The 13210-nt window shown below is 40.7% G+C and overlaps 1 protein-coding gene across 1 annotated transcript in view; it reads right to left on the bottom strand.

The window, feature by feature from the left end:
• The window catches only part of LOC139444315 (uncharacterized), a 31680-nt gene that overhangs the window by 2219 nt on the left and 16251 nt on the right, over positions 1 to 13210 (bottom strand). The window contains exons 7-8 of the mRNA XM_071225250.1: positions 4704 to 4847; positions 4259 to 4401 (exon numbers count right to left, since the gene is read on the bottom strand). Of these exons, the coding sequence (XP_071081351.1) occupies positions 4259 to 4401; positions 4704 to 4847 (287 nt within the window). The remainder of the gene's footprint in view (positions 1 to 4258; positions 4402 to 4703; positions 4848 to 13210) is intronic.

The following is a 13210-nucleotide window of genomic DNA, read 5'->3' as shown; positions in this document are numbered from 1 at the left end:
TGGCAAACTGCCTGACTATGTTCTCTGTATGGTCCAACATTTATACAGCTTTTATCGACAGTCTGTATAGAACATAGACTGCTATAATTCAGAGACGAAAAAAGCAGTTGTAACTGAAATGTTGACAATAAAAGAGAGAAGACGTCTTTTGTGACTGAGTAAGTCTCTGCAGGAGAGTAAGTGAAGGTGGGAAGCACTTAGATTGTTAGTGCCAAGGCTTTGCTGGTCGTACAAAGGATACATTGAAACATGTAATGCGTGACTTAAATCGCTATGGTGTAGTTCAAACATGCAATGTTAACTTTCAATGCACAGTGAAATTGTTATGACCGTTTTGGATAATAGTAATTCGGAGTGTCTGGGTATATGTGTTCACTTCACAAAGTGGTATATGTCAATGTGAACTCTGGCATGGTTGTTCCATATGTGATATGTTTGGAAAACGGTGGTTTTGACCGGGTGCTGTGGAATGTAGTGGACTATTTAGTTCTGACTGCTATACTTTTTCTGTTATGTCTGATAAGTGTTTGTTTGAAGCTTGAGCATAGTGAGGAAGAGCTGGAGTAGAACGGGGAAGAGCTGGAGTAGAACAGAGAGGAGCTACAGTTCAATGGAGAAGAGCTAAAGTAGGAAAAAAAGAGCTAGTGTAAATCCGAGGAAAGAGCTAGAGAAAAACGGGGAAGAGCTAGGGCAGAACGGCTCAGAGCTAGAGTAAAACGGCTCAGAGCTAGAGTAAAACAGGGAAGAGCTAGGGTAGAACAGCGATAGCCAGAGTAAAACAGGGAAGCGCTAGAGTAGAACCGCTAAGAGCTAGGGTAAAACAGGGAAGGGCTAGGGTAGAACAGCGATAGCCAGAGTAAAACGGAGAAGAGCTAGGGTAGAACAGGGAAGAGCTAGGGTAAAACAGGGAAGAGCTAGGGTAGAACAGCGATAGCCAGAGTAAAACGGAGAAGAGCTAGGGTAGAACAGCGATAGCCAGAGTAAAACGGGGAAGAGCTAGGGTAGAACAGCGATAGCCAGAGTAAAACGGGGAAGAGCTAGGGTAGAACAGCGATAGCCAGAGTAAAACAGGGAGGCGCTAGAGTAGAACCGCTAAGAGCTAGGGTAAAACAGGGAAGGGCTAGGGTAGAACAGCGATAGCCAGAGTAAAACGGAGAAGAGCTAGGGTAGAACAGGGAAGAGCTAGGGTAAAACAGGGAAGAGCTAGGGTAGAACAGCGATAGCCAGAGTAAAACGGGGAAGAGCTAGGGTAGAACAGCGATAGCCAGAGTAAAACAGGGAAGAGCTAGGGTAGAACAGCGATAACCAGGGTAAAACGGGGAAGAGCTAGGGTAGAACAGCGATAGCCAGAGTAAAACAGGGAAGAGCTAGGGTAGAACAGCGATAGCCAGAGTAAAACGGGGAAGAGCTAGGGTAGAACAGCGATAGCCAGAGTAAAACGGGGAAGAGCTAGGGTAGAACAGCGATAGCCAGAGTAAAACAGGGAGGCGCTAGAGTAGAACCGCTAAGAGCTAGGGTAAAACAGGGAAGGGCTAGGGTAGAACAGCGATAGCCAGAGTAAAACGGAGAAGAGCTAGGGTAGAACAGCGATAGCCAGAGTAAAACGGGGAAGAGCTAGGGTAGAACAGCGATAGCCAGGGTAGAACAGCGATAGCCAGAGTCAAACGGGGAATAGCTAGGGTAGAACAGCGATAGCCAGAGTAAAACGGGGAAGAGCTAGGGTAGAACAGCGATAGCCAGAGTAAAACAGGGAAGAGCTACAGTTGAATGGGACAGAGTACGAGGGCTGGTCAAAAAGTTATAAGTCTGATTAACTTTCAACTATATGTAGTACATTGTTTGAGTAGTTCATTGCAAGTTTTTTTGATCTGTTGAGGCCGTTTGTATATTAGTGACAGTTGAAAGTGATAGGTGTCCAAATGGACACAGAAATGGAAGTGAACGAGTACCGAGCAGTCATCATGTTTTTGACTTTAGAGAGTACTCCCCAGGAAATTCATGACCGCATGTCACAAGTGTATGGGGATAAGGCAGCTTCGAGGAAAGCGCTATAACGACAACGTTGACCTCAAAGATGCCGTGAATGGGTTTTATACACACAAACACAAACACACACTCACACCAGGATATCTCGTTGTTTCTTAAATCCTCACCGAACGTGAAAAAAAAGTTGTTTAGTTAGTCAACGTACTTTATTTTTATCTCTCATCACAACCGGTTTGTTTTACAAGTATATTTTGTTGTACTGATTATTATTTATCATCTTATTGTAAAACATATACAAAATTAATAGTTTGATATAAAGAAAATGCATGAACGATTACTTTCTTAAAACCTCTTACAAGAGTAAAACGGAGCAGAACCTGAGTGTAACGGTAAAGAGCCTTAGTAGAATGCATGAACGATTACTTTCTTAAAACCTCTTACAAGAGTAAAACGGAGCAGAACCTGAGTGTAACGGTAAATAGCCTTAGTAGAATGAAGCACAGATGAAGAAGACGGGGACGACCCATTGTTAAACAAAGATGAAAGGAGAAGAACTATAGTATAAGGAACACATTCTAGGTTAAAATGATCGAGAATAAAACGGAATTAAGGACAGCCATTCTAGATACAGCGGCGAAGGGCTGGAGTGGAACGGAGAATAAGGGACGGGGGTACAGCCGAACAGAGAAGAAGAGCTACGTTACAGTTCAATGAAGCAGAGCTAAATTAGGACGAGGAAGAGCAAGAGCCGTGCCGAGAAGAGAAGAAAAGGAAGGAGAAGAACTAGAGTAGAACGGTATACTGAAAGAATTGGAACGATGGAGTGCAAGTTGGAAGCTCTTATGTAAAACGGAGAATGACCAAAGTAGAACAGAGTTAGACAAGATTAGAGGAGAATAGGGTTGGTGTAGAACGGAGAAGAAATTACGGAGAAGATATTGTTTTAGGGACAAAAACACAGACTCACTGAAATTAAATAAAATATCATAAATTTATTCAACAATAATCCACAGTTGGATAGTCTTGAGTAACTTCTTCAGAAGGGAAAGGGCGATTTCACGCTATCCATTATATGATTAAATGGGAGTATGTGCATGTTCCGTATAACTCATACTTGATTCCACATCCCTTGTTTGTTGTGACTAGAAGGTGTACGAGACCCACAAATATAGACCCACAAATATGAAACAAGTGGGTTATATAAGCTGGTATGAAGACCTTCCATCAGAACATTACTGGTTCTTCATCATCTTCACGAATTCTGAAATGATAACAGTAGTAATGTAATACTGAGAGCAAATATCCTGTGGTATTCTTAAGTTTATTCAGTAATAATACTGGCTATGCCAACGGTTCAACTGAAGGTCCACAGAAGACGATATGGCCATTCATTGCATAAAGCATAAAGATGGCTGTATTTCATATTAACGAGTCTCGATTTGACATCAGAATATGTATCATAAATGTAATTCAAATATAACGTGTAAACATTCTTTTTAGATAATACTCAAACCGAGTGTCCTTGTCCTTGTTTGTTTGTGGCCATCTTCTCGAGGTATGTGGGTTAACTGACCATAACAGTCCAGTTTCCACGGGTCTTTAATAGTCAGTTAACTCATTTGCCTCGGGAAGATGGCAAGCAGCAAACCATCGAATAACAGTGACATATAGAAATTATACTGAATAAAACTGAAGTAAAATGAGAACACCTTTGTATACAAATGATGCCTAACAAAATGTCACCTTCTCGTAATTGGTGTAGCACTGCATTAATGTAATTGTTATAGCAGACTAGTGATATGTAAACATACCGAGGTTTTCATTCGGAAATAAACATGAAGAAAACTGCCGAACAAAAGCAAGCAGACACTTTCCACTAGTATGATCAGTGTGCCTCGTTTAGTCGAAGTCATATATACTGGTGGGAAAAAGAAGGTATACACTTGAATATTGGATGTGATCAAAAATTGCAAACGTTATCAAAATTTAAATAGGCTGAAAACAGTCGCCAAAACGCAGAAAACTGGAGGTCCAGAACACAACTATGATACCCATATCAAATACATCTCCATATGATTACCATTCTATGGTTGTTTCATTTTAAATGCCACGTGTCTAATTTCGACATCTACACATTATTGCCAGCCAGGCATGATAATTTCAATACAACCATACCGTCATAATCTACTTGTCCATCGCCATTGGTGTCTGCTTCCTTGATCATGTCATCTACTTCCTCATCTGTCAACTTCTCGCCCAAGTTTGTCATGACATGCCTCAACTCCGCTGCACTGATGAAACCGTTGCCGTCCTTGTCGAACACTCGGAATGCCTCCCTCATCTCGTCATCGGCGTCAGATTTCATACGTTTGGCCATCATGGCAAGAAATTCAGGAAATTCTATTAATCCGTTACCTAAACGAAATAAACTTAAAGTTAGTAGTCAATGTCATCATGGCCGTGATCATTCTAAGTTATCAAAATTACAGGGCTCGTGCGTATGAGATATAATAAAAATCAAAACGTCTTGAATAGCTGACGAAACAGACCCTACAATTTGTAAAAGGCAAAATTGTAATGACAATTTTATGAATGAATCACTGAAAATCAGTGAATTAATAACTAAAAAATAAGCTAGCTTTTCTGATATTTGGATAATTTAAAAGGGTAGATGGTTGGAGAAAATATTTCGAATGAAATGGTTTCTGACATCTTACCATCAACATCTATTTCTTTGATCATGTTCTGCAGCTCTGTTTGTGTAGGTTTCTGCCCTAGGGACCTCATTACCGTCCCCAACTCGCTGGTCGTTATACTCCCATCACCATCCTTGTCAAAAAGAGCGAACGCCTCCTTGAATTCTGTAAACATAATGTCATCATCTTCCTGATAACCGTTATCATATGCTGTTTTGTCGACACTAATATGGCTGCCTCCGTGGTCTAAGGGTAGAGCGTTCTCCCGGAGAGCGGAAGGTCCGGGTTCTATCCCTGGCGTCTTACCAAAAGACGTTAAAAGATGGTACTTGTTGTTACCCTGCCTGGCGCTCGGCTTAATATTGAGGGGCTAAAACCAGGACTGGTCGGCTCGGAGTCAGTGTACTGTGTCAAGTGGGGTAGTCATGTTCAACTGCGGCATGGTATCTCAGTGGGCTAGCACTAATAATCGGCATTAGTCTGGACTCGTACAAGCAGCCAGGCACTTTATAAGTGCAATCTTTTTTTCATATTTACTATGTAATGTTAAATGGAAGATGTTAAAAAGAGTAACTTTTTAATATGGAAACGCTTAAATTTGTAACTAACATATCATTAAGAGTGAGTAAGTGAGTGAGTTGGGTTTAATGCCGCTTTTAACAGTATTCCAGTTATATCACGGCGTGTCAGCTTAATGTGGGAGGAAAGCTCGAAGTGATGCAGGTCTCTGACGTTTACCACTTCGATGAAACCCACGAGCACGGGTATGGTGCTGACAAACCTAGAAACATAATCGGGGCGAACCGGGATTCGAACCCACAATCATAGGTTTCTGGCGTGCTCAAGGGACGCAGCTCTGCTCAGCGAATCGCGGCGCCTTAGACGACTGGGCCACCCGCGCCCCCCATATCATTAAGACCTTGAAATTATTGCTGCGTTGTATTAGCTCCAATGTGTGACAGAGCTGTGTCACTGTACCTACAAACGCTGTCATTCAGAATTCACTTCATTACATCAGCTTTGACCTCCATCTTTCCCTGCAAGGATCCCATGGCCGTGGGTTCGTGTCCCAGGTTTGCAATTTCGTGAATCTTGGTTTGTCAGAACCACGTCCGCGTAAAGACTTTCATCATATTGTATCTTATTGGACATTCCTCAAACATTAGCTTGGCGCATGTAACTATAAATGCTGTTCAAAGCTGTGTTAAATCCAATTCAACACAAACACTCACTCATTTACTATTGTAGGGGCGGTCGGGTAGCCAAGTGGTTAAAGCGTTCGCTCGTCACGTCGAAGACCCGGGTTCGATTCCCGACATGGGTACAATGTGTGAAGCCCATTTCTGGTGTCCCCCGCCGTGATATTGCTGGAATAGTGCCAAAAGCGTAAAACCATACTCACTCATTCATTTACTATTGTAGGACTACCAGTTACACAATGTACCTACCTGAAATCTGTTCTTGTGTCATCTGCTCTGTCTGTAATGACAAATTGTTTTATCCAAAGCAACACTTGGTCTTAAGGCAATACTACGAACAGATAACATCAATAATATACTACAGTGCAACTTTATATGACATAGGTTCGCGAAAGGTTGTTTTGGCGTGACCTATAATGGAATGTCCTCGGCGATAGCAAGAACCTGTATCTGATTTTAATGAGATTGAGGTAATCTAAGCATGTGATTTATCCTGTTTTCTTTATCAAAAGCATTGATTGTTTGTTGTTATTCAAGTTTTTCTCTTCAGCCGTTGTAATATGCAGCTACTAATTGTCTCGTCTCGCATGAAAACACGTGCAGTGTACTCGCGGGCAGATGACCACAGAGTACGCTGATGACTGTGTCAGATTGACGAGACTGATTAATGAGTGATTTCGGTAATTCGTTGCAAATTAAGTGTGTCGGACTGTCGGATTAAATAGAACTGATTTAATCGGTTCCGATCATTAGTGTCAGATAAAGCCGGTTGTCGGATTAACGGTTAAACGAGACTTGACTGAACTTTGTTGAGCAGAACAAAACTTAATACAAATTCCTTAAGAGACCTGATTTCGAAAAATACCTCAGCGCAAACCATGTCGCCATGAGCAATGACAGCCATGTAAGAGATAGTTACAACCGCGTCACTAAGTTTGGACACAAACCAGTGGAACATATGTTACGAACCTAATCAAGTTGTTTCACACCAGATATCACACTTAAAGATATCATAGTGCTATGTTTAACTTCCATCGCGTTACCATATAATGAACAAAGCAAAAGTCAAATATTTGAATCAAGTGTGTACACTCACCATGATGTTCCGCTCTGAATATCGACTGTAACTGAACGCTGCTCATCTTTGCCTTGGGCCACACGGAGCTTGCTCGTTATGAGAGAAGTATCTACCAAATATCTGTAGAGACAAAATATCTCGTCAAACGTTCACCAAACCTACCAGACACGTGTTATAGTGTTATCACTGCCAATGCGTTTGTACCTCTGGTATATATCCTCGGTTATTAAATGACATGCATTCAACAAAGAAGATAACAAAACTTTATTTCTTAATACAATGTTCGTCGTTTTATATATATTCGGTGGCAAGGAGATTGTACGTCAAGAAGATAAGTATATATTTGTGTGGTCAGAACTAGGATGTTATTATAGTGCTTGGTTGAGGATACGTCGTCATTGATATCTCCTTTCATGGCCAAAGGTAATATGACCTCAATGTAGACTTGATATCCATAAAAGATATTTTGCGTCGTGAACATTCCCCGCGGATATATAGAAAAAAACCTTTCTGACGTTGATGTAATTTATCTCTGATCTTAAATTCTTTTCTATGTAATCTTAGTCACTGAGAAAAGGACACCTTAAGTAATTGTAATTAAATACCTTGATTATGAATTTGGTCGCCTTTCGCAGGTATCATACACTTATTTTGGATGCCTATTAGATCAATCCCTGGTTGTACACATGTAATTTGAGGGGCGGCCGGTAGCCTAGTGGTTAAAGCGTTCGCTCGTCACGCCGAAGACTCAGGTTCGACATGGGTACAAGCCCATTTCTGGTGTCCCCCGCCGTAATATTGCTGGAATATTGGTAACAGCGGCGTAAAACCATACTCACTCACTCACATGTAATTTGAAATGATTAGTGGAATTGTTTTAATATTATTAAGGGCATATGCGATACACTATATGTGGATTAGTATCCGTGCTATACAAGACGGCATGGATTGGTTAGCCCTCCACTATATGATAGTGTAACGTTCAATATCAATTATAAGGTATTAAGGCTGCCATTAAAAGTGTTGATTGCTTACCCTAGAACGGCACTTTTTGAACTAAGTCTTTAATTGTCCGGTTCGTTTTGTAATAAGTACCAAATTCCATAACCATGATAATACAAACACATACAAAAAGAAAATGGTGAAATCTCTCTACAAAACATTTTCCCAAAACTTGCCGTCTGACCAGTAGCTTCCACCATTCTATGCTTAGATATACCCTCTGGGGGTTTATGTTTATTTGCTTCCGAATGGTATATGCTTGCACGAGTGTAGATAAACCTATGAACAGGGTGTCATTCATGTTCATATAGTGTCATGCAACCTAGGCTGGCCTCAACAGGCGACCATTTGGATTGGGTGGAGAGCCTCGGTGATTTGGTGGATAGTCATGGTGATTTGGTGGATAGTCATGGTGATTTGGAGGATAGCCTAGGTGATTTGTTGGAGAGCCACGGTGATTTGTTGGAGAGCCATGGTGATTTGTTGGATGGCCACGTTGATGGCCACGACGATGTTTGGTGGAGCGCCATGGTGATTTAGTGGATAGTCATGGTGATTTGGAGGATAGCCACGTCGATATGATGGAGAGCCTCGGTGATATGATAGAGAGCCTCGGTGATATGATGGAAAGCCTCGGTGATATGATGGAGAGCCTCGGTGATATGATGGAGAGCCACGTCGATATGATGGAGAGCCTCGGTGATATGATGGAGAGCCTCGGTGATATGATGGAAAGCCTCGGTGATATGATGGAGAGCCTCGGTGATATGATGGAGAGCCACGGTGATATGATGGAAAGCCATTGTGATTTGGTGGATAGTCTTGGTGATTTGGAGGATAGCCTCAGTGATTTGTTGGAGAGCCACGGTGATTTGGTGGAGAGCAACCTCTAAATCTATACCTTATGTACTACTCGTAGATGTTTACATGCGTCTTTACACTTAATGTCTATATGTTTTACTGTTTACCGGTGTCTTTACTTAATGTCTATATGTTACTTTATACACGTGTCTATACTTATATGTCTACATGTTACTATACACACGTGTCTACACTCTTTATGTTCCTGTATACACGTGTCTATACTTAATGTCTATATGTTGCTGTATACACGTGTCTATACTTAATGTGTATCTGTTACTGTATACACGTGTCTATACTCAATGTCTATATCTTACTGGACACACGTGTCTATACTTATATGTCTCCATGTTACTAAACACACGTGTCTACACTTAATGTCTATATGTTACTTTATACACGTGTCTATACTTCCTGTCTGTATGTTACTGTATACACGTGTCTATACTTAATGTCTATATGTTACTGTATACACGTGGCTATACCTCCTGTCTATATGTTACTGTATACACCTGGCTATACTTCCTGTCTATACATGTATGTTACTGTATACACGTGGCTATACTTCCTGTCTATATGTTACTGTATACACGTGGCTATACTTCCTGTCTATATGTTACTGTATACACGTGTTTATACTTCCTTTCTGTATTTTACTGTATACACGTGGCTATACTTCCTGTCTATATGTTACTGTATACACGTGGCTATACTTCCTGTCTATATGTTACTGTATACACGTGGCTATACTTCCTGTCTATATGTTACTGTATACACGTGTTTATACTTCCTTTCTGTATTTTACTGTATACACGTGGCTATACTTCCTGTCTATATGTTACTGTATACACCTGGCTATACTTCCTGTCTATATGTTACTGTATACACGTGTTTATACTTCCTTTCTGTATTTTACTGTATACACGTGGCTATACTTCCTGTCTATATGTTACTGTATACACGTGGCTATACTTCCTGTCTATATGTTACTGTATACACGTGGCTATACTTCCTGTCTATATGTTACTGTATACACGTGTTTACACTTCCTTTCTGTATTTTACTGTATACACGTGGCTATACTTCCTGTCTATATGTTACTGTATACACCTGGCTATACTTCCTGTCTATATGTTACTGTATACACGTGTTTATACTTCCTTTCTGTATTTTACTGTATACACGTGGCTATACTTCCTGTCTATATGTTACTGTATACACGTGGCTATACTTCCTGTCTATATGTTACTGTATACACGTGGCTATACTTCCTGTCTATATGTTACTGTATACACCTGGCTATACTTCCTGTCTATATGTTACTGTATACACGTGTTTATACTTCCTTTCTGTATTTTACTGTATACACGTGGCTATACTTCCTGTCTATATGTTACTGTATACACGTGGCTATACTTCCTGTCTTTATGTTACTGTATACACGTGTTTATACTTAATGTCTATATGTTACTGTGTACACGTGGCTATACCTCCTGTCTATATGTTACTGTATACACGTGGCTATACTTCACATGCACATGTTGTTCTATACAGGCGTGCAGCCCTCACGTTTATACGCTGCTGTTTGTGTATCCATACTTCATGCATCCATGCAACTGTGTGTTGTTTATGTTATACGTTATGTATTGTCCATGCATCCATGCAACTGTGTGTTGTTTATGTCATACGTTATGTATTGTCCATGCATCCATGCAACTGTGTGTTATTTATGTCATACGTTATGTATTGTCCATGCATCCATGCAACTGTGTGTTGTTTATGTCATACGTTATGTATTGTCCATGCATCCATGCAACTGTGTGTTATTTATGTCATACGTTATGTATTGTCCATGCATACATGCGGAAATGAGTGTTTTAAAGGATTTTTTTATAATCAAAACAAACAGAACGAACTCAGAACACTTGTAAAACACTCCACGGCATCAAATACATATTGAACAACCACACTGCCTACTCAACACCACCGTCATGGAGAGATGAAACGCTGTTCACAGCAGAAAGTCAATAAGTCAAACGTCCATCCCATCCCCGTGAAGACATCAGCTGCATGCACAATGCACCAGAATGCGCTATCCACTGCGCATTCCTATTCTACACTGCATTAGGATGCACGTGACAAACATTAAACTGCATTACATTTCCTAAATGAAAGTTTAAGTAAAAGGTAATAATAGATAACGAAGCCTATTCATTTCTTTGGCTTGTCCAGAATTGCATTTTGAAATCCCTAAACAATTAAATGCTACAACGTTTGTATATTCAACATTTTCTCAGTCTAAAGGAGCGAATTGTAGTCGGCGTTTGTGTACAGCTGGGTGTTGTCAAAATGCAGTCAACTTTGTGATATGTTATACCGGTGAAGCAGGTATTTAACAGCTTATATAGCTACACTTTAATACCGGTGTCAGCGTACTGATAGATTGTGTCAGGTAACGGATATATAGAATTCGTCCAACATTAAAACGAATTTTCTGGATTGGGACGTTAACCCACTTTCTGTAAATCTAATGTAAAATATATCTTGTCGTGTACAGAGAGATTAACGTTATCCACAGAAGGAAGGTAGCAAATAAATATCGATATGTACGTATATGAAAACAAGTTATATACTGAACAAAAATAGTTACGGATCATGACCATTTTGAGGGATATGTTGTTGTCGTGAAGACTCAGCACACAATTTTATAGAATATATCCCCCAAGTTATCACGATCCCTAACTTCATTTGTTCAGAATATATTTTGTTGTAGGCTTTTTCAAAGTATGTGAATCTAGAACGAAAGAGCATCATGTTTAAAGTGTCATGCCACGGTTGCAACTGCCTTCACATATAGCCTGTGATAGTGACCCCGTCTACGAAATAATCAATGCACATCCGGTTAGCTGTCATTTCAAACAAAGATTGATGATAGATATAATATGTTTTTGAATACTAAAAAAGTGTAATTTGCGTGATTGATCTCGCAAGATCTCCACCGTATCGACTATCTCCATATATATTAGACTCCATGTCATTGGGAAGCAAACAAAGAAACGATACACATCTAAACCCAGACACATACACACCCCTCCCCTCCGCAACACACACGCCGCCCCCTTCCCCCCTCCCTCGTGTTTGGTGGTTTTCCCGCCAAGACAGTAACTCAGTCACTCATGTACCTGTCCCATTCATCGGACAGGTTCGATCAAAGTTCACAGGGTATGACACGTCACGCATTCTTTCGCATCTGATTGGACCAATTTCCCCGCAATGCGACAAAATCTACCTGTAGTACCGGTTGTAGACACCGCTCCTAGCGGTGTACACACTAGGTCATGCGACAGGCTTGTACAAACATGCGAAATGAGGTCATATGATTGTCTTTTCTTCTCCCCAAAACGGATGTTTAAAACTATTTTTGAGGTTGATGATAATAGTTCCACGGTTTTCGACATCACCCTCATCAGAAGCGCCTGTAGGAATGTTAAACGGAAGGGAGGTCTCTCTCTCTCTCTCTCTCTCTCTCTCTCTCTCTCTCTCTCTCTCTCTCTCTCTCTCTCTCTCTCTCTCTCTCTCTCTCTCATATGAGATGGGGGTAGTTAAGTGGGGTTTACAACCGAATGAGTTATAATATCCAGTGTGTACGTCTGTTTGTGTGTGTGTGTGTGTGTGCGTGCGTGCGTGCGTGTACGTGTCAGGGCGTGTGTGTGTGTGTGTGTGTGTGTGTGTGTGTGGTGGGGTTAGGAGGTAGTAAGAGGGTTTACATTTGTATTAATTCTTATATCTAGTTGTAGCGGAAGGCATATATACGCCAAATTCATATTGTGGATGTAAATATGTTTAATCATTAACCGAACTCGTATTTACATACAGCTCAACTTCGTAGTTATTTTAATTTGTATTGTAATAGTAGAAGAGCATTATTTCATTTGACATATGTGTATGTATTATATATGAACATATTCAGGTCAAAACGGGAGGTATTTAACATTAATAGTGTGACTAATAGGGCAACAGTTGCCGTCAACCCATTCAATAGAAGAATTGGCATACTATTTTATCATATGAATTTGTGCATAGGGCACTTTCCAATGTATAACTGCTCAAATACGCATAAATTATTATTTTTAGTGTCCGTGTATTTTCATTTGCAGCTCCGGGTGAGTATACCCAAGCAGCATGTGAGGGTCTAGACGATCACATCTCCTACCGGGTACCCATTCACTGCTGGGTGACGAGAGGCATATTTAGAACAAAGTTACTTGCCTAAGGAGACATGCATTTGCCTCATTGTGGTGTCAAACGGAAACCCTTGTGTCAAGCTGGCGACCAGTCACCCATCCACCTACACTCCGTGACCGACGCTGATTACCTTCTGATGTGTG

This window comes from Haliotis cracherodii, unplaced genomic scaffold, assembly GCF_022045235.1.
Source record: "Haliotis cracherodii isolate W230 unplaced genomic scaffold, xgHalCrac1.p SCAF_5, whole genome shotgun sequence".
NCBI classification, from domain to species: Eukaryota; Metazoa; Mollusca; class Gastropoda; order Lepetellida; family Haliotidae; genus Haliotis; species Haliotis cracherodii.
This window is presented reverse-complemented; position numbering and strand designations above follow the sequence as displayed.